The following is a 25897-nucleotide window of genomic DNA, read 5'->3' as shown; positions in this document are numbered from 1 at the left end:
TACATCCACAATAAAGAATCATGCAGCTGAGGTCCTAGAATGAGACTAGTGAAGGGAGGTATTCCTACCGCATTTTGCAAAAGGAAAAGGAGTACTTGTGGCACCTTAGAGACTAACCAATTTATTTGAGCATAAGCTTTCGTGAGCTACAGCTCACTTCATCGGATGCAACTCCGATGAAGTGAGCTGTAGCTCACGAAAGCTCATGCTCAAATAAATTGGTTAGTCTCTAAGGTGCCACAAGTCCTCCTTTTCTTTTTGCGAATACAGGCTAACACGGCTGCTATTCTGATACCGCATTTTGAATTTCCTTCACTGGGTTACTTAAATTGTGTGTCCCCTTCATTGTGCCTTTTTGTCACACATTGTTGTGTTTCACGTTTTGGTTCTGGCTGGTTGTGAGCTCTGAGGGTTTCTCATGTGTATAGGCCAGGGGCAGCCAAACTTACTGACCGTCCAAGCTGCATACGGCAATCTTCAGAAGTTGGAGAGCCAGGGCACACTTGCTGGGGCTCCAGGCTTCAGCCCCATTCCTGATGAAGCTCCGAGCCCTGGCAGGTGCTCCTTGTGGGGCTGAAGCCCCAAGACCCCTCTCCCTGCTGGGCAGAAGCAGGAGGTGACACCTGTTGGGGGAGGGTGCAGCGCATGCACATGTGGTCACTCCCCCCCCCGCCTTCTCCCCCCAATTTTTGTCAGGGTTGCTGGCCCCACTTGGTCACATGGTGCCACCAGGCCCCCTCCCCACATGGCAGCTATTGGAGCTGGCAAGCTGGGAGCTGTGTTTGCTGCTGCCTCGCCCCATGGAGCTAAAGCAGCAGGCCCTTCCCTGCAGCTCCCAGCTCTTTTCCGCTACTTCTCCCCAAGGAGCGAACACCTGGCAGCTGCAGCGCGGGGCTGCTGATGGGAAGAGTGAGGCTGTGCCTGGGTGTGTGAGACTCACGCTGTTGTGGGCGGAGCGAACCTTTAAATTATGTCCCCCACTTTCAGCAGGCCCCAATCATCTCTGGCAGAAGCCCCTAACCCCACCACCCTGCCACAGGGCAGAAGCCCCGAGCCTCCCCGCCAGTCTGGTAGGTGGAGAATGGGCAGGGGTGTGAGGGGCTCTGTGAGTCGCACTTTAACTGTAAAAGAGCCACATCCGGCTCGTAAGCCACGGTTTGGCCATCCCTGGTCTCGGCACACATCAGAATGATACAGCGTTTAATTCATAATCCCAAATTCCAGCATTTGTTCTGCATGTTAGTACGTAGGTTTCAAAACCCCAAATGTATTGGGCTACAAGGGAGCATGAAAAATGTAATCAGGGTGATTTTAACAATAGTCTCTTGGCTTTACTTACCCAGCAAGGAGCCTTTGTGTTGATCACAGTGTGAATACAAAGAAAAGCCAGAGTGGTAGCTAGTTAAGGGAGAGAGTCGAGAAGAACACGAATTATGTCAGAGGCTGTTGCTTCTGCAGTCCATGGACTAGCTGAAATGATGATTAGAGGTTTCTTCCAATGAAATGAGAAATCCTATCCAAAGCATGTAATTATTGTCACTTGTTACCATACGAAAGATGAACACAGTGGGTCCATAAAAATCATCTTGTATGGGGTCTGTTGATTTTCATGTTATCTTCCCCAGCAGGTTTCATGCCATTTTAATTTCCTTTTGTAGTCACTGTGGCTTGAGAGATACGTTACCTTACCATGTGAAGTATAGTAATTTAAACTGGTATTGTATGCGTCTTGCAAACAAAAAACCAGACGGGACCACTTATTATGGGAGGCAAAAAGCTTCCCTGGATTCTCTACTTTTTCTTTGAAGAAACTGCCTTGCAGATATAGAGGGAAAAGTGTGCAAGAGCCCGTATTTCTAATTTAACTCCGAGCAGTTAGAGAAGGAATGTTTCAAAAACAGAATAATCAACAAGTACCCTACAACTGTAATTTGTTATTTTTAACTGGTGGTGGCATTCCAGAACAAATATGCCTGTACATCACCCTATTACTATATAATCTTGTCCAGGTTCCCACTTGATCCTGCAGAATAGCTCCTGGGGGCGTGGGAGGGGGGTGGTATGTGTGTCAAGAAGGCCTGATAAAGCATTTGTAAATATTAAGTAGTTCCACCCCTGTTTAAGGCGAGGAATGGGACTACACCTTTTCCACCTCCAAAATCTGGGTTTCTGGATAGAAGTGTCTGTATCATTGTAAAAGTACAGAGCAGCTCCAGGAATAGCCTCTCCAGAACCGTCAGGAAGGTGCACGGCCGGGCTGCGCGCTGCTCAGTGATGGGTAACTTACCTCGCTAGTGGAACACAGTGCTCTGGTCCGGTTATATTAGTACCTCCTTCCTGGCAGGCTTTTCTGCTAATGAAATAGTCGTAACAATACCCTGCCTCTCACATTTGGAGCTCTGAGTGCCTGGCAAACGTCAGTGATGCCTCTCAGCTCCCCTGGAAGGCAGGTCTTACGGGCCCCATTGTGCAGATGGAGAAGCTGAAGCACAGAGACAGAGGCTCCCTGCAACAATGAGATCAGGAACTAGAGATCCCATCTCACGAAACCACGTTCAGGTCCCCTGGGCCTCATTCCCTTAAAATATACCTGAAATGGAGGCAGTCTCTCTCTCCTGGAAAGAAACTGAATTACAAATTCCTTCAAGGTTTATGGTTGCCTGCAGGAATGTGTGCTCTCCAGCTGGGATCAGTCCATCGCCCCCTCCTAGCGCAATGGAAAGCATGATACAGAGTTTCGCACTGAGTTTTAAAAATCGTGTAAGTGGAAATCTAAGTAACTTTCCTTGTCACAGCATTTGGCTAGAATAAACTCTGGGAGAAGGCTCTGATGCATATTTCATATCTAAACAACTGCAGTTAATGGAGAAAGCTGGCCCAAAGGAAGAGGCCGTCCCTGTATTATGCAAATACCACTTTGTTCATTCACTGCAGACACAAGCCTCTCTAGATAACATCCAGCCGATAATGGCCCCAGCCCCTAGCAGGCTGCTGTAGAAAGGAATTCGCTGATGGAGCCCAGGCTTTGCCTGGGGCTGCATAAAATACCTCAGGTCTGAATGACATTTCCAAGATTTCTGTTAATTGCTGGCTAAACTCTCCACCCCCCTCCCTCTCCCCCACCATTTGTGTGGAAATCTTTGCTTTGCTTCACACTTTGTGGCTGTGACTGTTCTCCAAGGCAGTGGAAGCTCGCTTTGAGAGGGGATGCAGATGATAGGAGGGGGAGTAGGGTGGGTGATGTGCATGGGGAGCTACTGAGACTTGAGTGGGTGGGCAGCTGGCTCCAGGCTGGGAAGGCGGGTCCCGGCCATTTCCATCTCTCTCACTGGCTGCCGAGGGTAGCTGCTCCCAGCCCTGGCCCGATCACCTAGGTTCTGGCCTGCTCCCCAGCAGGTGCTGCAGCATCTGCTCTAGCCCCTCCATGTCCTGCTCTTGCCACGCGCAGTTTACAGGGAACACGGGTTCCCAGATCATGCAGCGGAACAACACGCGGGAGCAGAAACAGCCATTGCAGCTGCACTAGCCCCACCGTCCCTGAGTGCTCTGGCGACAAGCAGCTGGCCTGCTCTTCTGGTCCTGGGCCCCCCGGGAGCCGCTCGGGTCAGCAGTGCCAAAGTCTCCATCTCGCTGGTGCTACTACCAGTTTCACTGCCTTGGTTGAGAGGGCAGGATTCAAAACCCACTGAAGTCAATGGAAAGACTGACTTCAATAGACTTTCAGTCGGGCCCCTAGTTTAAACCAGGTTTCAGAGTAACAGCCGTGTTAGTCTGTATTCGCAAAAAGAAAAGGAGTACTTGTGGTACCTTAGAGACTAACCAATTCATTTGAGCATAAGCTTTCGTGAGCTACAGCAACTGAGCTGTAGCTCACGAAAGCTTATGCTCAAATAAATTGGTTAGTCTCTAAGGTGCCACAAGTCCTCCTTTTCTTTTTAGTTTAAACCAGGCTCCAATGGCTCCTGGTGTCTATAGCACTTGGCAAAAACGCCTATCAAGGTGCCTCGTTGAAGGGCATTATGCTGTTGTATGTGGGGAGGAAAACAACCAAACACTAAAGGATGCCAGCTCAGCCTAGAGATAACACTCCCACCTGCATGGTGTTCCAGAGACACAGCAGGAAATCTGATGAAGGGGGTATTGTGAGTATAAAGTGTTGGGTTCTTTCAAACCCAGGAGATCATCATAGGTGTAGAAGGAAAAGGGAATGGAGCAGGACAGTTGTGTTTAACAGCCAAGCCAAAATGAGGCTGGGGCCATCTGTCTGAGATCATAGAATCATAGAATATCAGGATTGGAAGGGACCTCAGGAGATCATCTAGTCCAACCCCCTGCTCAAAGCAGGACCAATCCCTAAACGGCCCCCTCAAGGATTGAACTCACAACCCTGGGTTTAGCAGGCCAATGCTCAAACCACTGAGCTATCCCTCCCCTGGTTTAGACCCAACAAATCCTGCATCTTGGCAGGGGGTTAGACTAATGACCCTGGCGGTCCCTTCTAACCCGGTGGTTCTGTGATTCTGTGCCTGGTGTCTGAGGTTCAGGCCTGTCTTAGTTATGTGCTGTTCTTGCTCTTTCCATCTAGGTTTAAACTGCTGAGCCAGGAGGAGGGGGAATACTTCAACGTCCCGGTTCCCCCGGAGGGAGAAGAGGGAAACGAGGAACTCAGACAGAAATTTGAGGTGAATGGAGTTGTCTCAAATGCCCATCACCTTTCCTTATAGCCAGCACTACGTGGGGGGCCTGAAGACCTGGGGTGAAAGGTCGTTCTCAGTAAAGGGCATTTCCTGTCTGCCCACATCTCACCAAGGAGGGAGAGAAGATCAATGAGGAGAGCTCTGCTCCAACCCCATGCTCTTCCCCTCCCCTTTTCTGCCTGTACAGCCATAGGGCAGGGCTTCATTCGCTCTTGTGCCCCTCTGTGGGTAGCCTGCCCACGTTCATCCCACCCAGAGCTGTGCACTGGTTTTGTGGGGCGGGGAGGGGAGTTATTTCTTTGCATTTAACTAAAGATCACTTCAGAGACTTGAAGCCTCCCAGCTGTTTTTACCTGGATGCATTAAGTGATCAGTGCAGAAGCTTACTAAACTCATGGGTATATTTGGAGGTAACGCTTTTACTGTGTATGCAGTGTGGGTGCAGTCACGTCGGCCCTAGGACATTAGAGAAACAAGGTGGGTGAAGTATCATCTTTTGCTGGACACTTTGTTGGTGAGAGAGACAAGCCTGCAAGTTTTGGAAAGCTTGTTTCTCTCACCAAGAGAAGTTGGTGTCTATGAACACTCCCCCCCGCCCCCAAAGTTGGAAGGAGTAACCCTAAGGAACATTGCTGTTCTAGGCATTCATTCTATTTACTCTGTTTCCTGGGACTCCGTACATGCAAAAGACACAGCAATTAACTGAGGTTTTCTGCTTCTGAACAGCCATTTGTTTAATGACATGAGAAAACTTGCCCCAATTTGTCCAGTCTTCAAATAGCAAAACTCCAGAGTTGGAGGTTTTGTGCACAACGTTCAAGCCTTTGATTATGGAGATTGAGGCCAGATCTGCAGCTGGTGTAGATCAACAAAGCTCCATCAAAGTCCATGGAGCGAGGCTGATTTACGCCAGCTGAGTGTCTGATGCTGTGCAGTGAGCCCTAGACCCAAATTTGCTTCAGCAATGAGTGACCGCTGTGGAGCTGCATTTGTACACATGCATTTTCTCCACTGAGTCCACAGCCCATCTGAATGTTAACTAGGCATTGAGGACACGCAATAGGATTTTTACTTGACAACCTTTAATTAAATTCTGCACCATTGCTTCAAAGAGAGCTTCCAATATCTATTGTTTGGGCCCAGGAGTCCTAATATTTGTCTTCATAAGAGCACTTGGCTTGAGTGGGTATTAAAGGTTGTCATTAGTAAAGCATACTGCAAATCACGTTTGATCTTAACATAAACATTTAGACCCTACAGACTCAGTGACACTGTGCGTTTCTACGTCCTTTGTGTGTTTTAAAATAGCAGCTCAGATAAGTAGAACCAACTGCAGTGGATTATTTCATAAATTAGATGGAAAGGCTGCGGAAGGTATAGATCCAGTATGCAGATTCACTAGGGCATGAAGTTGTAGCGGGGGGGCATCAGCTATACGCTGATAACTGTTGGTGCTGATAGGAGTTATTTCTAATTTATTGCATGAGTTAACCCTTTCACTTCTCTACAATATTGTATTTTAATTTGAAAAGACAGCGATCTGTGTGTGTTGATTTTAGCTTTTTTGGAACTGTGGGGTAGCCATCAATTGGAGAAGCTATTTTAGGAGGTGAGATGTGTGCACAGGATTCTTTGTCATCTACAATTAAGCTAGAAAAGCATTGCACTGAAGTAAAATTTTGGATAGCTTTGGTTTGTAGTAGTCTGTGCTAATGAGAGCTCAGATCAGAGCTACAGATCTATAATTTACAGTAGGCATGAAGCTGTGATCCAATCAGGCTGTGTTTTTTGTTTGTTTTTTAATTTTTGGCAGCTTTTATATTTCTTATTTAAACACAAAGCTTTATAATAAACTCAGCTTTACCATTTCATTCTCAACTCTTTAGATTTGATCTCTTTATTAGGATTTGAGATTATACAATTTTTGTGTTTGTCAGAATGAACATAAATGTGGCCAGAAGAGGAAATCATTACGTTAATACACTTTCAAGGCTATCTTTTAATTTAAGAAGGATGAAGATCATGTCCTGTGATGGCCTAACGTACACTTGATGTCAGAACATTGGAAGCGTTGTTTGAAATTGCAATTTTACTCACAGTTTTGAAGTACAATATAATGGAATTTGTTAATCTGTTTTATCTGTAGTCGGTGTGGTTATAAATTAATATGATTAATGAAGATAAACTAAGATATTGATATAATTGGATTGGAGACCAAGCTTCCTGGAGAGGAATCCTTAAATTATTCTGCACACGTTCTGTTTCCTATGTTGTGTTCTGGTAACCTCCAGTGTATTATCTAATATTTAGGGTGGTGATCTCTTTCATCTTTGAGAGGATGACCATTCCTGTGAATTGACACTTGTTAGGAATTGATCCTGAATAGGCGTTTTGTACTAAGTTGTTAACTGACAGAAAGTGTTGACGGAATCCGTGGAGGAGCAATGGGGCCCTATACACAAGTTAACGAGTTACCTTTTAATACCGTAGATAGCACTTCTTCCCTTGCTTGGTGTGCCTGCACAATGACGCTGTCTGACATATTAGGAATTGGAAGCTAAATTCATTGGGCCATAGACTGATTGGCAAGGCCAAGTGACAGCAAAGGTCAGATTGGTCATGGTGCATTTGTATGAAATACACAGTGCAAATGCAATGAAAAATGGCGGCAGCATCAGGCTAATGTGTCTGAAGGGAGGAGCTGGAAGCGAGCAAAGCCCCTTTCTGGAAGCTGGGTTCCAGGCGTCAGTCCCCTGAGAAGTGTCACACTGGTGGGGCATGCTGACCTAGTTACGCGCAGAATCTCTTCTGTAGCATTTGTGCCTTTCAGTGTTTCTCGTCAGTTACTTGTCATATCAAAAAGCTTCTGTGGAACATTGGAAATAGTTGTGTGTTCCAGTTTACTCTGTGCAAACCCACAGCATTTTGGTGACTGTGTGGAGAAAATAAGGGGAAGGAAAAAACCTTCTTTCTGCAGGATCCCTGTATCCTACCATCTGTTCAATTACTGACGTGTGACCCTCACAGCCAGGATGCAGGCTGATGTGCTGCGCCAAACTCAAACTTGTGATAATCAGCTACTAGAAGAGACAGGGATTTCGGCTGAATAGCTGCTCAGGGGAATCCTTTTAATTGGCACAGACAGTGCTGGAAAGAAACATGCCTGGGAAGTGATGGTCAGAATTCACTCAAGGTCCCAGGGGTTCCTGGAGCTGAAGCGTGTGCACGGAGCCTTGCAGCATGGACTGTCCCAAGGTGAATTAGCCTGACTTAGCTGCTACAAGCACAAGGTTGTGTCATGAAGCCTAAAAAGGACCTCAATGCAGGATGTTAATGCCACCTATAAGACACCATGACTTGGCTACTAGCAGCACCAGGGACCTGCTCCAAAGCCCATGAAGTTAGTGGGAGTCTTTTCACTGTATTTTCAGTGGGTTTTTTGATCTGACCCTATAAGAGCTTCCTAAGGGAGAATCTTTTATTTGGGGCTGGGTAGGCCCCAGTGGCTCTTTCCTAGAATGGCAGTTGACTCAGTCTCCTCCCTGGTTTCTCATCATAGTAAAAGCCTGATGAAGGTGACTGTATTGCATTTGGAGAGCTGTAATCTGTCCATAAATTGTGTGTGAAATGAAATCGCTGGTCTAGTGGACATCGTTCTAAATTACACAACTATCATACATAGCCTAGTTATTTCTTTGCCTAAATATGTAAGTCTCATAATGCTCAAGTGTGTCTTGCCTGTGTACTCAAGAGGAAACTAATGCAGCTTTAATATGGCTCTTGTTGACCTACAGTGCTATGACTGAATAACACTGTACTTCGCACCAGACCTAATGTAACAATTAACAATCTTCCTCCTGTTCTTGGATTTGTGGACATTGCAATGGAATCACATTAAAGCACGTCCTAGACCAGAAATAAATTCAGAATGATCTCAGTTCAGTATTCCAGTCCATGAGGATACTCTAGCCTTCTTTAGTGCTTCCTTACAACATAGATTTGCTGGGAACTGAAAATGTGATTTAAGACAGAAATCTCTAACTCGCCTGTCCGTTCAGCAACAGCCTTCCTAGGGTGTCCTGAGAGGTCATAGGAATGCATTGTGACACTAATTGTAATGCAGCAGGCAAGAGTTCTGTCATTTCAGTTAAAATGATAAGGGATAAAAAGAATCCACCAATCGATTTGCATTAGTACTGCTTGATCCTGCTTTTCTGGGCAGCACAAATCAATAGGACAAAGTTTCAGTCTTATATTCTGAGATGCTGTAGAAAACATTGCAAAGGAAGTAAACATGAAGAGAATGATACGGAGCACTGTATGCTACAGAAGACATGTTAAAATGCGTGTCTGCGTGCCTTTTTTCAGCAACTTATGGCCCCTCTGTTCTGTTTAGCATGCAGTGTTATTACTGGCTGAAATATTGATTGCCATATGCCTTTCTGTGAGCTTCCTTCAGACTTATGCCTGCAACTGTAAGTACCCTAGGCTTAACAAAGAGTTCCGAAACAGGCATAGAGTGAAGCTTACATTGCACATTTTGCCAATTTTCTTTATCATTTACCAGCTACTTGCTGGGACACCTTGATAGATGTGAACATCAGCTGGTATTGCATAGATTCAGGTGCAGTAAATAAACTATGACAAATTGGATTGGATAATGATGGTCAAGTGCTTTTTTATTTTTGTAACAACATTTGCAATGATTTAGTTATAAACCAGAGAGAGAACATGAGCATTAGGAGTGTATTAAAATATGTTAAAGGACTTTCACACTGACTCAAGCATGGGACCGTGAGCACAATGACAGAGAAAGTAAGTTACTTTTACTTGAGGAGTGGTCAGCTGTGTTCTGTGGTCTATTATTATAGACCACTTGTGTGTTTTTAAGGGCTTTCTCCCTTCTGATTTTGCTAAACACACTGCCTGATCTTTCCGGATTTATAATCTCACTATCTGCTATCCTAGACATTATTGTGGTGTCACAAGTTCAGGTTACACACTAGTTGAAATGGGATGGAGGGAAAACTTCCTGAGACACAAAAACCTCAATTACTAGCAACATTAGTATGGACAACAGTAATAGAAAAGACCTGTAAATATCGCGTTTAAACAGATAGTTGGGTTATAAATTGTATTTAAGAAAATACTATTTGTCTAATAATACTTGAGACTATTAAAATAGAGCAAATTAAAACCCTTAGATTACTTTTTACTCCTTATATTGTTCATTTTGCTCTTTGTATTTTCCTCAGCAGTGAAAGTCTCACTCTTGGGTTAGCCAATGTCACTTTCAGGTTCTCATGCACTGGCGCAGTAATGCAGTGTTTGGACTGCAAGCGCCCCGAGGGAATGTGTATTGTTTAAAATGTCATGGAATCTTCAAAATTGGTCCTAAATTTTGTAACAGCTTGTTTTCACAGACCAGAATTTGGTGTCAAATTTGACTTGACAAGAACGCCTTTTAAGGCTGTCTATATCATGTGGAAAAGTTTTCCCCTAATATGAATATTCCTCTTCATTGTGCCTGGATTTTCACCTGTATTAAAATGGCTGTGGAATGTGACCTGGTAAGAACTTTTACAGGCAAAAGTGTACAACCCAGGATGGGCTTTAGCTAGTTTAATTGTACAAAGTCTTGTTTAATTATACAAATATGAAACCTCTTAAGTCAAATTCAATGCCCCAAACCATATTAATCCAATACCAAGTGTGCATGGTTAAGGACACAGTGTTAAGAAGTGCTGAGGCTAAAATGAAACATGCATCCCTAATTCTGCACCCTCATGTGCATGAATTATGATCGTATGTAAGTAAAAACGATCTTAGGAATTGCTATTGCAGATCAGAGCAGCTCCATCTAGCTGAATGTTCTGTTTGACAATGGCTAATATCAGGTGCTTCAGTAGATGGGCACTGATGGAATAACTTGACTGTGGGGAAAGTTCATTCCAACTCCCATCAGGCGTGGTATCCACCCTCGGCTTCCCCCCCCCCCACCCCACCCCCACCGCCAACCAGATGCCCCGCTGCTGCTTTCACTAATTCAGCTCTGACCAGTGCTAGCAATGGTGAGAGGCGAACATGAGTGCAGGCAAGTCTGCAGGTGACTGCCTGCCTTTCATTTCAGCTCCAGTGCTGGGTGCCAGATGGAGCTATCCATCAGAGGGCCAAGTAGGGGAAGCAGAAACCTGCCCTCTGCTGGGAGTGCCTGGATTTTATTCACTGTCACATGTCTAGTGCTGAACAATAAGAAAATACGATGGGTTTGGGCAGGATTCCACCTTAGCTAGAGAACTTTGGAAACATTGTTTAAAAGTCTAAAAATTACTTATGAAAATTGCACTTTTCTGGGAGGCTGTTTCAGTGGATTTTTAAAAAAACAATAGGATTATAGATTCTTATGCACAGCTCCTAGGCTGTCATTCTGTTTGCAGCCAGTCTTAGACATGAGGCCGCTCAATGACTTCAACCTCTTCCCTGGAGCACTCATTCAGAATTGCAGCTGCAATTAGACATCAATGGTTTCAGGTTTTTGCAAAATTTTCTTTTGTTTCCAGTGCAAGGCCTTCTGTCAGATATTGGTAGGTGCTGCAGGTGACCTTGAATGGAGAATTTTACAGCAGGGAGAACCTTGCAATAACCAATTAGCGCCAGCAAAGTCTTGGTGATTACTTGTGAGCCTCCTATCTGGAGGAGTTGTGAGCGACACTAAAATTGAACTGCTGGAATCGGGTTAATGGAATTTCATGCTAGACTGAGCTCTGTGCAGGCTCTACAGTGTGGCATATTTCTAAAAATTAAAACTGAATTCATTGTGAGAGAGCTTTTACAAATTCTGGTTCAGTAAGTTAGATAGCCACTGGACCAATGACAAGGCACAGAGCAAGTGATGAGCTTTAGTGCTTAAAAATGTCTTTTGTGAGGCTTCTTAATAAGCAATTGTGATTCAGCCAGCTTGTGTGATTGCTTTGAGGATGCAGAAGAAGAAGCACTGTCGAGTCTGTTCTCAGAAATGTATTTGTGGTTTCATGCATTCAGCCTGAAATGCCAGAGGAGCCCAGTTCTCTTTTATATCAGATGTTAATAAAGTCTGGGCTGGGTAAAAATTCCCCTTATTTTATTCCAATATGTTTGTATTTAACAGACCTTTGCGCATAAGACCAAGGACCCAACGCATACAGTTTGCCTTTGTAAAGGAAGCAGCTCATCTAAGCCCATGTGTTTTTTTTATTTCCTGGATCTTATTGCATGTGTGCTGTTACTGATGAGCATTCTCTCGCATGTCTCGGGGGAGAACAGAGTTTTAAATGTTTGGTTAACCTGTGGCATGCTTGGCGACACTCCCTGGTTGCTCCCTCTCATAGCAATTTGTAAAGGCATTCCGCAGATTTATTACTTAAAAGTATTCCAGTAAGGGTTAATATTCTCTGTATTGTAGCTGGAGTTTAGAGACTCCCTGTTCTAAGGAAATGCCTTCCCAGGGGAAATGGTGGAAGCCCCATGAACAAAGGCATTTAAAAAGAGACAGGACAAAGAAGTGGAAAATATGCAGTGTAGTGTCCCCAGGGGAGTGGTCTAGGTGGTGTCCTTTTCTGTTTCTAATTACTTTTCGATACCTTGTGGGAAGCTCTCCCCTCACCAATCAAGTTAGCTTTTCCCAATATTGTGAAAGCTGCAGGAGAGGAGGGAGGGAGCCTGTGAGCTACCTCTGAGCCCTCCAGGGAGGGATAATGGGGAGGTACCTTCCAAGGAGATTCGTTTTAAAATACGGGGAGCAATGCAGCACATTATGTTTGCAAACCTACCAAATTGTGACCTGGGTGGTGTTTCGATTGTTCATATGGAAAAGGCATTCACAGCTCAGCCTAGTGTTTTGCTTAGAAATAATCCCTTTAACATACACTCACTCTTAAAAATGGTCGGTCTTGTCATTTCACTTGATTTTTTTCCCCCCACTCTTCCCTTTTCAGAGAGCCAGGATTGGTCCAGGCGCCAAGGCAGCTGAGGAGAGGATGACACATGCGATTTCCAAATTTGACAACAATGGAAACAGAGATCGGATGAAACTGTCAGATTTTAATTTCCTCATGGTGCTGGGGAAAGGAAGCTTTGGAAAGGTGCGGTCTGAGGAGGTCCATGTGTTCGTACATCTGTGAACAGTGCGGTGCTTGACATTCATGTGTCCATAATAATTCCTAATCTAGGCTCTGCCTCATTACTCCAGACCAGCAGGCTGAGGCATAATCTCTCATGGTTAGACCAAGACTAGGGTCAGGGGTCTGGGTTCTGTTCCTTGCTCTAGCACCAACTCACAACCTTGAGCGAGTCACAACCTCTGTTTTGCCATCTGGAAATGGCAATATTTCACAAAGTAAATAATGTTTGTGGGGGCTTTGAGATCCTCCAAAAGGTGTTACCGAAAGGCAAACGTGTTACCTTCCCTCAACCCTTAGAACCTGCCAGACTCTCCCTCTGGGCAGCTGCCCCAGGAGCTTCTCGAAGAGACAGCTCTGGAGAGGGTCCGTTTTAGCTGTTTGATCTTTGTTATAAAGCTAAAATAGTAGTGAAGATTCATGTGGGTTTATTCTAGTTCTTTAGCTTTAAACAACAAAATAACAGCCCCATACAGAAAGCGGTGGGCCCCCAAACAATTAATTAGTGACTGCTCAGCAGTATTAAATAATCACATGCAGCTTAACTCAGCCAGTCAATCAATCCGAATGTCTCTCACACCCAGGAACATTGGAACCGGTCTTCAACTTTCCCCTGTAACCCTGTCAAATTGATACTAAACGTAGCTCAGTCACAAACCATCTAAACATTCTCTGCCAGCCGTGACCTCTCCCAAGTGCCTTCGTGTTCGTTATCTCAGACCCTAGCAAACTGCAGTTTAAAACAACACTAAAATCTAGCCGCTGCTTTTGCCCACTCTTTTCTCTACCCCTGTGCCTTCCCCCTCTTCCCCCTCCCCCCCCACAAATAATCCCTTTGAAAGTCTACTGCTTTGGCATCTGGGAATTTAAGAGTTTTTTCTCCTCTTCTTTTTATTTTGAGAAACGTTAACAAACCCCCCAGTTGGAATCGTGGCTTATGTAAGGGAATGTGACAGCAACTGTTCTGTGGAACAGACTGTTATAAATATGCTAATTAGTGCTCGTTAAAACAGAACGTTGGTCTATGTGATTAGATCCAGCCCAGCTCCCGCTATTCTCCAGTGGGAGTGTTCCTCACTTTTTTCGTCTCATCCTTTCCTTCACATTTGTTCCTTAACATTCTGAAATCAAGGAGTTCCAGCTGCGTGTCTCTGCCGGAGGGATATCTGGGAAAACACTTTAGAGGATTTAAGGCTTTTAAGGACTTGGTGGAGAGGACGTCATTTATTATTATTTATTTTCCACTTTAGTAAGAGGGAGCTGTTGGACATTTCAAAATTAACCATGCAGATCATCAAATCCATCCCAGCCCATGAGCTAGCTAGCATGTGAAATGGGCATGTTGGCAGGGAGGCACTCTGTCTAAGGTGGCATCAGCACAAAACAATCTTTTCCCCATAATGGGGCATCTTGTTTCCTTAGCTCTGTCCAGGCTTCAAGAGCTAGATAAGTTCATGGAGGACAGGTCCCTCAATGGCTATTAGCCAGGATGGCCAGGGACGGTGTCCTTAGCCTTTATTTGCCAGAAGCTGGGAATGGATCACTTGATGATTCCCTGTTCTGTTCATTCCCTCTGGGGCACCTCGCAGTGGCCACTGTCAGAAGACAGGATACTGGGCTGGATGGACTTTTGGTCTGACCCAGTCTGGCCGTTCTTACGTTCACTGCTTGTTCCCCATAACTGCTCCGTGGGATGGCTGAGCTCTGCTGTGCAGATCTGAGAAACAAATTCTGCCCTAGACATGTGCAGCGTGTCTAGCAGTAATTTGTATCTGTCACAGTAGCCTCCTTCCTCTGCCTGCATGGCCGCAGCTTAAACTTCCATGTTTTACTGTACGTGGCAAAGCACCTATCAAGTCATTGATTTTTTTAGGTTCAAAACAGCCTGTAAGAGCTGTTTGAGTATAATTGAACCTATTTTAGTGAATCCCTGTTTAATAAACTTGTTAACTCTTTGGTACCCAGAGCCAGCATTTACTGCTTAGTATTCTCCTCACTTGCATGCTACAGCTGGCAAGCATCAGGAAAACCTAGATATTGGGCTTGGTGGAGTTTAACAAACCTGTCCTCTTCTCATCCAGAGTTGGACTGCCTCCAGTTATTATGCTGGAACCTTCCCGAGCACATACACTCTGTTACAGGAATAAATCAAGCTAAATATCAGCTTCTCGTGCGCCAGAAAAGGAATTGCAATCTATCTTAGAGCGTGTGTTCTGTAGGGGTAAAGCCACCGCAAAGACCGGCTTGAGGGTCATGGGATGGAACAGTTCTCCCCTGGCTTTGTTACTGCTGTGGGAGCTCAGTAAAATAATGGCATCGCATTTCATTGAGAGGGCGTTTGGTCTCCACTTCCACCTGGACTCAGGCTGAAATGTGCTTAGCAAGATGCTAAGGCCACCCCTCACTGAATCCAGGGCTTCTTGGCCCATTCCTGGACAGAGGACAGACCAATGCTCCCCCTCCTTGGCTGCTCTGATAGCCGGGACCAGAGCAGACCCAAACAGCTATAAATTATGGGATTCTCCTTGAGCTTTAGTAAATGGAGGGGGAGAAGGGACCCATTATTCCCTAGGCTGTTTTTAATTCAATAGTGCAATGTTGGCAAAGCCTCCCATTGGTTTCTGGTTTAACCAAAATCATAAAAAGCTAAATTTATGCAGCTGGTTCATATTTTGCAGCTACTCAGTCTGTCACACAAGTGAGCTGGAGTTTTATGGCTTTTCTCTGGAAAGGCCTGAGCCTTTTGCTTCTGCAGATCAGGGTGTTGGCAGGATCCCCTGACTGAATGAGTTTGGGTTACTTACTCTTCTGCATGTCTAGGATTGATTATTTCCCTGGAGTGGGGGAGAGCCTTCATTTTTGGACCCATCACACCATTATTTACAGTTGCTGAAGACTGCTCACCAGTGGCCATTTTTATCTTGGAATGGAATCACTTCTAGCAGACACTCAGCTACTGTGATGATGAGGGTCATATAAGTACCTAGATAGATCAGTTTTAGTCACAGTTTGCGGTAGGATGGCACGGAAGACAATGGTATAAACCGCCTATGTGGTGGTGTTTTTCTCTTCTGCTCTGGTATTTATAGGGTTTGAGGTGCTGTGGGTGCTGCTAAAGTGATGTAGGTGAGTACAGCAAGGAAGCAAAATCTGCAGACACTACACTGCCTTATTTGCACAGAATGCCTCTCCCTAGCAGCCTGGAAAGTACCTTCCACACAGGGCGAGGGTCAGATCCTCTCCTCGGTTGTGCAGGTCTGAATTCAGGGTGGCTCCACTGACTTAAGTGAAGCAACTCCACATTTACACTTGTGTGACCCCACGTGTCTCTCAGTCTGGATGTAAACAGAGTAATACGTTGACCCAGGCTTCGTAGCACACATAACACACACAGTCTGTGCAAGTGCCCCCTGATTTCTTACGCAGCTGCAGAGAAGGAGCTCTGTTTTTCCGCCTGTATTTTTGTGAAGTGGAACTGCTTGGCTCACAGTCGGAAGGCCAGCACACCGAGATGCATGCCACACGTTTCAGCGTCGGTATGCCATTGGAGAGCCACTGAATAAAACATTTACAGCTTCAGTAAACCCTAGAGCAGTTTTTTCCCATTTAATTTTGTACACCAGGAAATTCTGGCCTCTCATTCCATTGCAGACACTACGAACACTGATGTGGCAACAGATGTGCCCTCCAATTTGATGAGAAAGGTACATGGACATAACTTCGTCACCATCCATCAGTCTATTGGGGGTTTTCACCCTGGAGGGCTAGGCTCCAATTCACTAAGCAGTGTCTGAATCCACCACATAATTAGTTACTGAACCCTGCACTCCAGTGGCTTTTATCTTGAAGTGTAATCAATTTTTTTTTTTTTTTGTACCTCAGGGAAAACGTCCCAGTGTGTTTGTCCCTCAGTGAGCTTTCTTACCAAAAGGATGCACATTCTCTCCTGGAAGCTTCCGGGCACAGAATTTTTTAAAAGTACCCCAACTCTCCAAGCTTTGAAACCCATCATGATTCCTCTGCTTGATAACCAAGACTCCTCCTGCTGTTGGTTGCAAGGAAGCAGCCCTTTTGTGGCCTTAATGTGGAGACACAAGATTTAGAGATGCCCTTTAGAGATGTCATTAATGATCTGGATGATGGGATGGATTGCACCCTCAGCAAGTTTGCAGATGACACTAAACTGGGAGGAGTGGTAGATACGCTGGAGGGTAGGGATAGGATACAGCGGGACCTAGACAAACTAGAGGATTGGGCCAAAAGAAATGTATTGAGGTTCAACAAGGACAAGTGCAGGATGGAAGAATCCCATGCACTGCTGCAAACTAGGGACCGAATGGCTAGGCAGCAGTTCTGCAGAAAAGGACCTAGGGGTTACAGTGGACGAGCCGCTGGATATGAGTCAACAGTGTGCCCTTGTTGCTAAGAAGGCTTACAGCATTTTGGGCTTTATAAGTAGGGGCATTGCCAGCAGATCGGGGGACGTGATCGTTCCCCTCTATTCAACATTGGTGAGGCCTCATCTGGAGTACTGTGTCCAGTTTGGGCCCCACACTGCAAGAAGGATGTGGAAAAATTGGAAAGAGTCCAGCGGAGGGCAACAAAAATGATTAGGGGGCTGGAGCAAATGACTTATGAGGAGAGGCTGAGGGAACTGGGGTTGTTTAGTCTGCAGAAGAGAAGAATGAGGGGGGATTTGATAGCTGCTTTCAGCTACCTGAAAGGGGGTTCCAAAGAGGATGGATCTAGACTGTTCTCAGTGGTAGCAGATGACAGAACGAGGAGTAATGGTTTCAAGTTACAGTGGGGGAGGTTTAGGTTGGATGCTAGGAAACACTATTTCACTAGGAGGGTGGTGAAACACTGGAATGAGTTACCTAGGGAGGTGGTGGAATCTCCTTCCTGTTGGTTGGGATGATTTAGTTGGGGTTGGTCCTGCTTTGAGCAGGGGGTTGGACTAGATGACCTCCTGAGGTCCCTTCCAACCCTGATGTTCGATGATTCTATGTAACCTTTCAGAAAGAGGTGTCAAGCCAGCTGGAGCCCTGATCCTTCCAGATGTGAACTATATGGTTTATTCACTCACTTCCAGATCATCTCCCTTCTTCAGATGGCTTTCAGGAACCAAAGCCCGTCCTTTTTGATCAATTAAAATCAACTCTGTCTGTCAAAACATAATTGGGGTGACTTATAAACTTGAACTGCCTACATGAGAATGTTAAGGATAAATGTCAATGATCAATTTAAAACATGCCTTAGTTCATGCAAAATTGTAAGTGCTTGTACAGGTCAGGTGCAAGCAGACAGAATAAAGCGATCTTAACTGTATGCTTCTATATCACTTTTCATATTCAAAGTACTTTACAGGAAATAACCAATTTATCTCTACAAATGCTCCTGCAAAGTGGGCTAGTACAACTATCCCAGTTCTGTAGAGGAGGAAACCTAACTACAGAGAGAGTAAAGGACTTGTTCAAGTCATGCAGTGAATTGACAGGAGAATTGTGACTAAATGCAAGAAGGTTCTTGCTCCTTGTCCCTGTCCCTCATTGGGCTGTTTCATGGCAACGTGCTAAACAGGTCTTGTTACTACATCTTATGCTTCATTAAAAAACAAATTAAGACCCTCTAGCCCTCATGGAGGCAGTGGCTATCTTAAGTGCAGACTGGCAGCTTCTGCCTGAATGTGCAGGCAGCCTAAAACAGCACCTCTAGGAGGTGCAAACTCTCGCTGTTCGCGAGATGTTAGGGTGTCAGCTCTGAACCCTAATGGTGATGACTTATATGTCAGTGTTTGGAACTCTCTGATGATTAAAGCTTACAAGAAAGAATGGTGAGTATATTCTGAAGATCCCCATGGTCAGTTGTCCGTGACATCTCATTCTAGCTTCATAGGTGGGTAGAACTTACCTCATGTTCAGAGAAGTGTTAACATCATTCTCCTCCACCCCCAGTTTGACTCCTGATGTCATTCATGAGCTAGTGAAAAATAGTCAAGGGAAACTAGGGACCTTTCCCTCTGAGGCTTCAGGACATACCTTCTCCAAGCAATGGTTTTAAAAACACCGGAGGGTGGATTGACCTTCTTTCCTCTCCAAGGGATCAGGGTGCAGGAAAGAATTTTTTGTAGTATCTGGCTGGTGAATCTTGCCCATATGCTCAGGGTTTAGCTGATCGCCATATTTGGGGTCAGGAAGGAATTTTCCTCCAGAGAAGATTGGAAGAGGCCCTGGAGGTTTTCGCCTTCCTCTGTAGCATGGGGCCACGGGTCACTTGCTGGAGGATTCTCTGCTCCTTGAAGTCTTTAAACCACGATTTGAGGACTTCAATAGCTCAGACATAGGTGACGAGTGGGTGGGTGAGATTCTCTGGCCTGCGTTGTGCAGGAGGTCAGACTAGATGATCATAATGGTCCCTTCCGACCTTAGTATCTATGACATTGTCCCAAATAAGAAAGGACACATGCTAGTAACCTTCTTCATGTTCTTGTCCTCATGGCCCAGTGAATGCACACGCACGCACACCCCTACCAACCAGGTTGCTGAGGTATTTGAACTTCAACTTGAAGACTGGGGACTCAAAGTGCTACTGCCATACTACTACTAATAATGAATAATAATCTGTCCCAACGCCCATTAAGGTCAATGGAAATCTTCCCAAGGGTTTTCCTGAGCTTCGGTGCAGGCCCCGAGGGCTTGATCATCCTAGATGCTGAGCACTCTGGCCTGCTGTCTAGTAAAGTATTTAAGCACGTGCTTAGCTGTAAGCACAAGAGCAATCCTGTTGACTTCAGTGGAGGATGCCAAGTGCTGCCGGCTGAGGATGTGGCCCAGTACTGTCTCAGGTCAGTTGTCTGCAACCATTGTTGGGTAAGAGGACAGAACTGTGGTCTCCTGGTCTGAGCAAAGAGCAGAGAGTTGGGAACACTGAGATTCTAATCCTGGCTCAGGCAAGTCCCTCTGTCTTACTGCCGTGCTTTTCCCATCTAATGGGCAATCCCATTAACCTGCCACATGGCAAACTGTGGGGATGAGTTAGCTGGACTTTGATATGGAACAGCTGTGTGGAACTGTCAGGTGGTGGAGTTACATTAGTTAAGCTGAGTAATAATGAATGTCCTCACCAGCCGGGATTCTCATTTTAATATGCAAATATTTGCCAACACACTTGACCTATGCTCAGCCACCAGGGCTTTATCTACTAATCTTAGACAGACTCAGACACCTTCTGCTCTGTTACACTCATTTAAATATAAAACTGCACACCTCTGGCATTATTCTCAGTTTATATCGCTGTACCACAGTAGAATTAGGCCCCGTGACCCCTATTTAATAAAACCCTTCCTAACCCTGCGGTGAAACATAGATATTGTCACTGTATTTAATCTACTTCCTGTGACACTGTCTTGGGGGCATCCAAAACCGTAAATTACCTTGTAACTCCTCTGCCTCAGCACGCAAGAGATTTGCTGCTAGACTGTGCATCAGCTCCCTGACACTTCCGTCTGTTACCAGCCCACTACGCTCCTCAGGACTCTGCCAGCCCTTAGTTCACCGTGCAGAGAACACTTGGTGCAAGTCAGTGCCTGAGCCCCTTGAAAGAGCCTTGGCCTGCAGTGTCCAGCCCATCACTGGACACTCACAGAAATTACCAAGTCCACTGTCTCCAGAGAGACAACAAACAGACCTGCCTGTTGGCTCGGCTGAGGATTCACACTTGAATATATTGTACTGAGAGGAACATTTAGTAAAGCCAAGAATGAGCTTTTTAATAAAGAACAGCGATTCAGGTGATACTAAGCGAGGCTAATAAAAACAGAAAATGGTTTAAATAAAACAAAAGTATAACATGCTTTCTAGTGACTAAACGTAATGTCTAAAACTGCCTTAGACCAAGGATTGCTCACCGAAAGTCTCCTCTGTGTCAGAAGCACCCGCCAGCCAGGATCCAGCTTTTGTGGATGTAAACAGTGCTGCTCTTTTTGCTCCCGCAGAGATTTGTTCCCCCTCTTCTTACAGTCCAGTAAATCTTTGAGATCTATCCTGTGAAATGCACCCTAGGAAAAAAGGTCATCTTCCCCTCTATTCTTCAGCAACACAAGCCATGCTGTTGTTCTCATCCTTCTGTTAATTTGCTCTTCCTGCTGACTCAATATGCAAATATAATCCCCATTGTCTCTGGCAAACCCTGCTCCATTTACATGTGAGAGACCTGGGCAGACCGGCAAGTCAAGGTTCCTTTATTTGGGAAACCTTTATCAGCCCTGCCTGGTTTGCTTGGTTTAAACATATTTGCAGTCTACACATACAGCTTCTTAATTGTTATCTGGACATCCATCATGCAATGGTCATAATGACCAGTATGTTACGAGTTTTCATTTGATACCTTATGCAACATTCTTTGTAGAGAAATACCACGACAGCAATGTATTAGGTGTCGTGAGTTGGTCAGGCCAGATAGAAGTTGCTGTGACAGAACCGTGGACGCTCTGCTGGGGGGATTGTGGCGCTCTTAGGGTCACATCTCCTGTCACCCAAACAGCGGTATCTTTGCTGGGATTCTATTCTCTTGCCTTTCCAAAGTCCATGGGATGCTGCTTAGCCTTTCCCAGCTCCGCTCTGGTCTTACATTATTTCTGTTCCACTCTATTGCTGTTCATTTCTCCTAATTTATTTTCAAAACATCCTAACGTATGTTCTCAGTGTGACTAGGCTCTTTTAAATGTAAAGTAATTCCATTCCACTGGCGATCTGAATTTAACACAATGAGAGAGAGAAAATGGGAAGCAAAACGTGGCCACTGGTGAGCGGTGTTTGTTTTGGCAGCAGCCCACACCAGACTGAAGCCATGTATCTTAATAATCTGTGGGTGTCGGCAGGATTTTCAGGAGTCCTCATTCGGGTCGATTTGATTAATGAGACAAAATCTCATGAGCAGGAGACGGTAGCCCCCATTTATTGTAATAAATAAATCTGCAGATTGACACAACTGGTTTAAAATATTAGGTGAACGAGTTTATTCTGCATGAAGTAAAGCAGTTGCTGAGTGAGGGGCCAGATGAATAACTGTGTTTCAATTTACCCTGGGGGTATAAAGAGTGCCGCCTTCCATTCACTGTCAAACAAAGTGGAAGCAAATTAGGATAGTTGCATAACTTTTTACCACTGTGGTATTCGATAAGGACTCCCTGAAGCTCTCTGAATGTGAGACTCATCCACTAGTGCTGCTTCCATTCAGAGCACCCCAAATATGGATGGGCACTCAGAGATAAGGCTGGTCTTGTGGTTAAGTCCCTGGACCGGAAATCTGGGTTCAATTCCTGGCTCTTCCACAGACTCCACATCTGACCTGGGGTAACTCATGTAGGGCCAGATTTGTAATGGTATTACGTGCCTAAAGATGTGGGTAGATACCACTGAGAATCTGACCTCTAGTATCTCTGTACCCCAATTCCCCATCTGTGACATGAGGATAAAAGGATTAAACTACCTCACCGTGTTGTTGGGAGGGTAAATATTTCCGAGACGCTCTCACACCGTGGTAATGGGAGCCATAGCAAAATAAACTACCCCTATGTGGATCTTCTGGCATCTGGGATGACAAAGTAGAAATGTAGGCCGGGCACACGCACAGTGTAAACAGTTCTCCCATTTCCCACACAGGTCATGCTCTCGGAAAGAAAAGGCACTGATGAGCTCTATGCCGTTAAGATCCTGAAGAAGGACGTCGTTATTCAGGACGATGACGTGGAGTGCACAATGGTTGAGAAGCGAGTGCTGGCTCTGGCTGGGAAGCCTCCATTCCTAACACAGCTTCACTCCTGCTTTCAAACGATGGTAAGTGGGCAGTCCTTACGTTGCCATCAGCCCTGTGCAAAATGGCCCTCAGAGAGGCCCTGTGTAACTTAAGGGTTTGTATCCAATGCGAAAGTTAGGGTGGGTGACTTCCCCCCCAGGCACCGTGGAATCTAGACCAGCTTGGGGTGCTGTGGAGCAGAAGGGGCTCCAGTCACTTCAGGCAGGGGTGGAGGGTAGAGTCCTGCCCCTGAGATACCTCATTATCTGAATCCAAGGAGAAGGGAATCCCCCCACCCAAGTTCTCTCCATACCTCGGGTGATACTGAGACATTGCAGCTGCTCTGAAGCACTATAGAAATGCCTGTAAATAAATCTATTAATTAAATATGTGGCCAGATTTTCCGCCCCCTTTGAGCCTGCCTCTGATTTCACTCTGCGCACCCAAAGAACCGTGCATGGAAAGGTGCTTGCATACGTTTCCCTCTTGCTAGCCTTGTCCTATACCAGACTTCCATGCAAAGATGGCTGCATGCACCAAACACTTCCTCCAGGTGTGCATGTTCAAACACGGCACCTCAGGCTGGGAACCTGGCAAATTTATCAGCTGGCCCTTGATTGAATTAGACCTGGGCCTTAAGCCTTTCAGAAAGACCCTTTGTCTAGGGTTTGAGTTACAGTCCAGGTAGCAAAATACCACTTTTGTCAGTATTTGCTGCTTGGAATTAAGAAGCTGAGCAGATGGTGAAAGCTAATAGGAAATCCAGAAATTTCCGATTGAAATAGACATTTTATTAACTTCTGCAAATAATAAATAGCTTTTTTTAAAGCAGTCTCTGGCCAGCTGTTGAACAACTTGTAAATGAAAATGCCCAAGTAGTTGTCAGCAGGAGCAGGGAACAGTAATCGGTATAGTCCTTTAGACGGATGCCAGTGGCATCTGAGAGGATTACACTTTAATATTATCCCGGCAATTGGATTTACTAAACACATTCAGTGTATTTAAAGTGTGTGGCCCAGCTTTGCAGAGCAGTAATCAAAATATGGCAGGGGAAGCTCTTTCAAATACCATCTTTGTGCATCTGAAGTGAGTCAGTGCAGGATTATTTCTGGGAGACCTACAGTAGCTAAATAGTAATCATGTTCGTAATGTAATCAAAACGTGTAGCGGAGTGTATTATCAAATGCAATCGCAAGCCCTCTGATTTCTGGGAGCACAGTCCAAAGCACAGTTCCCAGCCTGCGCTGTTAGTTCAATTGACTATTAAAGAAGAAAAAATCTCAAATCCCCCTCTCATAGAATGCAAGAATTAGGGTTCAGGCATCACGGGGAAATTTTGCACCATCAGCTAAAAGCCTGTGCGCTCCAGCAAATCTGGAAAAAGGTGAGTGTGACTCTGGCATCTTTATAATCCCAGAGGCACAGCCAGCACAAGCCAGGCCTCAAGGACTGCTGCTAACTGCCCATCAAGCGTAAAGGCACCTCTTGTTCCCATGTGGGCCAGGACGGAGATGAGCACTTCCATAAGAGTAAGCGATAATAATGGGTGTTGTCCTGCCTTTGACTCCAAGTTGGAGTGTGAAGCAAGGCAGGAGAAATGGTAAATAAAATCAGTAGAATAAAGGGACCCGAATAAACCCAAAGAATCCCCTTGTTCCTGACTCAGCCGTTGGGTGTGAGAGGGGGCATGTGTGTTTTATCAGAATCCTAGGTAAGTCTTGGCAGGCGATAATCGAACATCTGTAGAATGTGCGAATTCTCAGCGAGTTCAGTTATTCCACTCTCCCAGCACAATCCTGGCTCTTTTCTTCCAAACTGAGGCTCAGAGTCACTTTTCCTAGCTGGAAATACAGCTTTCTGTTCCAGCCTGCAGTCAGGTCAGCCATCTGGCTTCTCTTTCTCTATATCTATATAAAAGAAAGAAGCAATATTTCTATCTATATCTATCTATACACTTTTTTTTTAAAGCACAAACATTGTTTTCCTCCAAAGTGAAGGAAGCTCAAGGAAAGTCTTTTAGTACAGGCTTGGCTGTATCGAGTAGCCACCTTTTTAATGTTCTTCCCTGTTGATGATGATTGATACTTTTAGGTAACTGTTCTGAACAAGTGCAATGTTGTTTGAGATTCCAGTTATTATACCAGTGTGACTGTCCTTTCAGAATGCAAGTTCCCTCCACTGCACATGTCCGTGTGCACATGTATGGAGGGGCATGTGCAAATCTTCCAGCCATCAGATGGGTCTAAACCTATTTTAGATGCCTGTAATGTCATGTTTTATGTCACCTGCTGGGCCCTTGGTTATCGTGTTTAATTATCCTTGAGGTGGCCAGAGTCCATGTGTTTTTCGAAAGCAGAGGACACGCTTACTGCATGCTTTTCTCTGACTGGAGGAGCTGGTTTACCAAGTGCTCATCTATTGTTTTTAATGGCGGTAATGCTCACTTTTGCCTATCTCCTGCTTTCCTTGCTCTTGTAGTCCTGGAAGCAGGGCAAGGTTTATTTCAAGGAGAAATGCAGAGAGCGGAAGGGAAACAATGGGTGAAATATTTCACATTATTGTAGTCCGGGAATCAAAAGCCCCCTCTCAAGTTTTGCTTGCTGAACGACCACTGTATCTGGCTGCTCCTTTATATCCCCAAATTATCTCTGCGGCCTATAATTTTCCTTTTAATTGTATATATTGCCCCAAGTCCCTGACGCTTGTTTTATCCTTGGAGCCCTCTGCTGCCCTGCTGTGGAGGAGGCTCCTGCCTGGGATTGTGTTGAACTTCCCTTTGCTCATCTTCTGGGGGGGGTGGGGGTGAAGGGCCAGTGTGCATGTGGCCTGCACACGCTGGAGGAGGTACTCGCTGGCGACCCGAAGGCTGGACCCGTTACCGCCTCTCTTGTTGAAGTACAGGTTCAGGTTCTTTCCGGCAGCGTGTGAGGTGTATCCACCTGGCCAGGGGACTTTTCCCCCACCTCCAGCCCCCTGTGCCTGCACCTGGATGATGTCACAAGCCCTGTTCCTCAGCCAGAATAAAAAATCCCCCAAGTCTTGAATGCAGCCCAGTGCGCTCCTCCATGAAATACACCTGTGTGCCCCACCCACCCTCCCTGCCCACTGGCTATTCTGGGGCAGGTCGCTCACTTCCATGTCTTGCAAAATATTTTGAAAGGGCTCATCTTTGTTCCTGTGCAGACAAAACCAAATTGCAAAACCTCAATTTTTTATTTCCCCCCCACACTCACACACACAGACACTGAG

At 45.4% G+C, this 25897-nt stretch overlaps 1 protein-coding gene across 2 annotated transcripts in view; it reads left to right on the top strand.

The window, feature by feature from the left end:
* The window catches only part of PRKCB (protein kinase C beta), a 244914-nt gene that overhangs the window by 170228 nt on the left and 48789 nt on the right, over positions 1-25897 (top strand). For both annotated transcript variants that reach the window (XM_077828614.1, XM_077828613.1), the window contains exons 8-10: positions 4586-4682; positions 12671-12817; positions 22516-22689. In XM_077828614.1, coding sequence (XP_077684740.1) covers positions 4586-4682; positions 12671-12817; positions 22516-22689 — 418 coding nt within the window. The remainder of the gene's footprint in view (positions 1-4585; positions 4683-12670; positions 12818-22515; positions 22690-25897) is intronic.

This window comes from Eretmochelys imbricata, chromosome 10 (genome assembly GCF_965152235.1).
Source record: "Eretmochelys imbricata isolate rEreImb1 chromosome 10, rEreImb1.hap1, whole genome shotgun sequence".
In the NCBI taxonomy this organism is placed as follows: Eukaryota; Metazoa; Chordata; order Testudines; family Cheloniidae; genus Eretmochelys; species Eretmochelys imbricata.
Note: the sequence above shows the minus strand (reverse complement) of the source record. Positions and strands in the feature narration are given on the sequence as shown.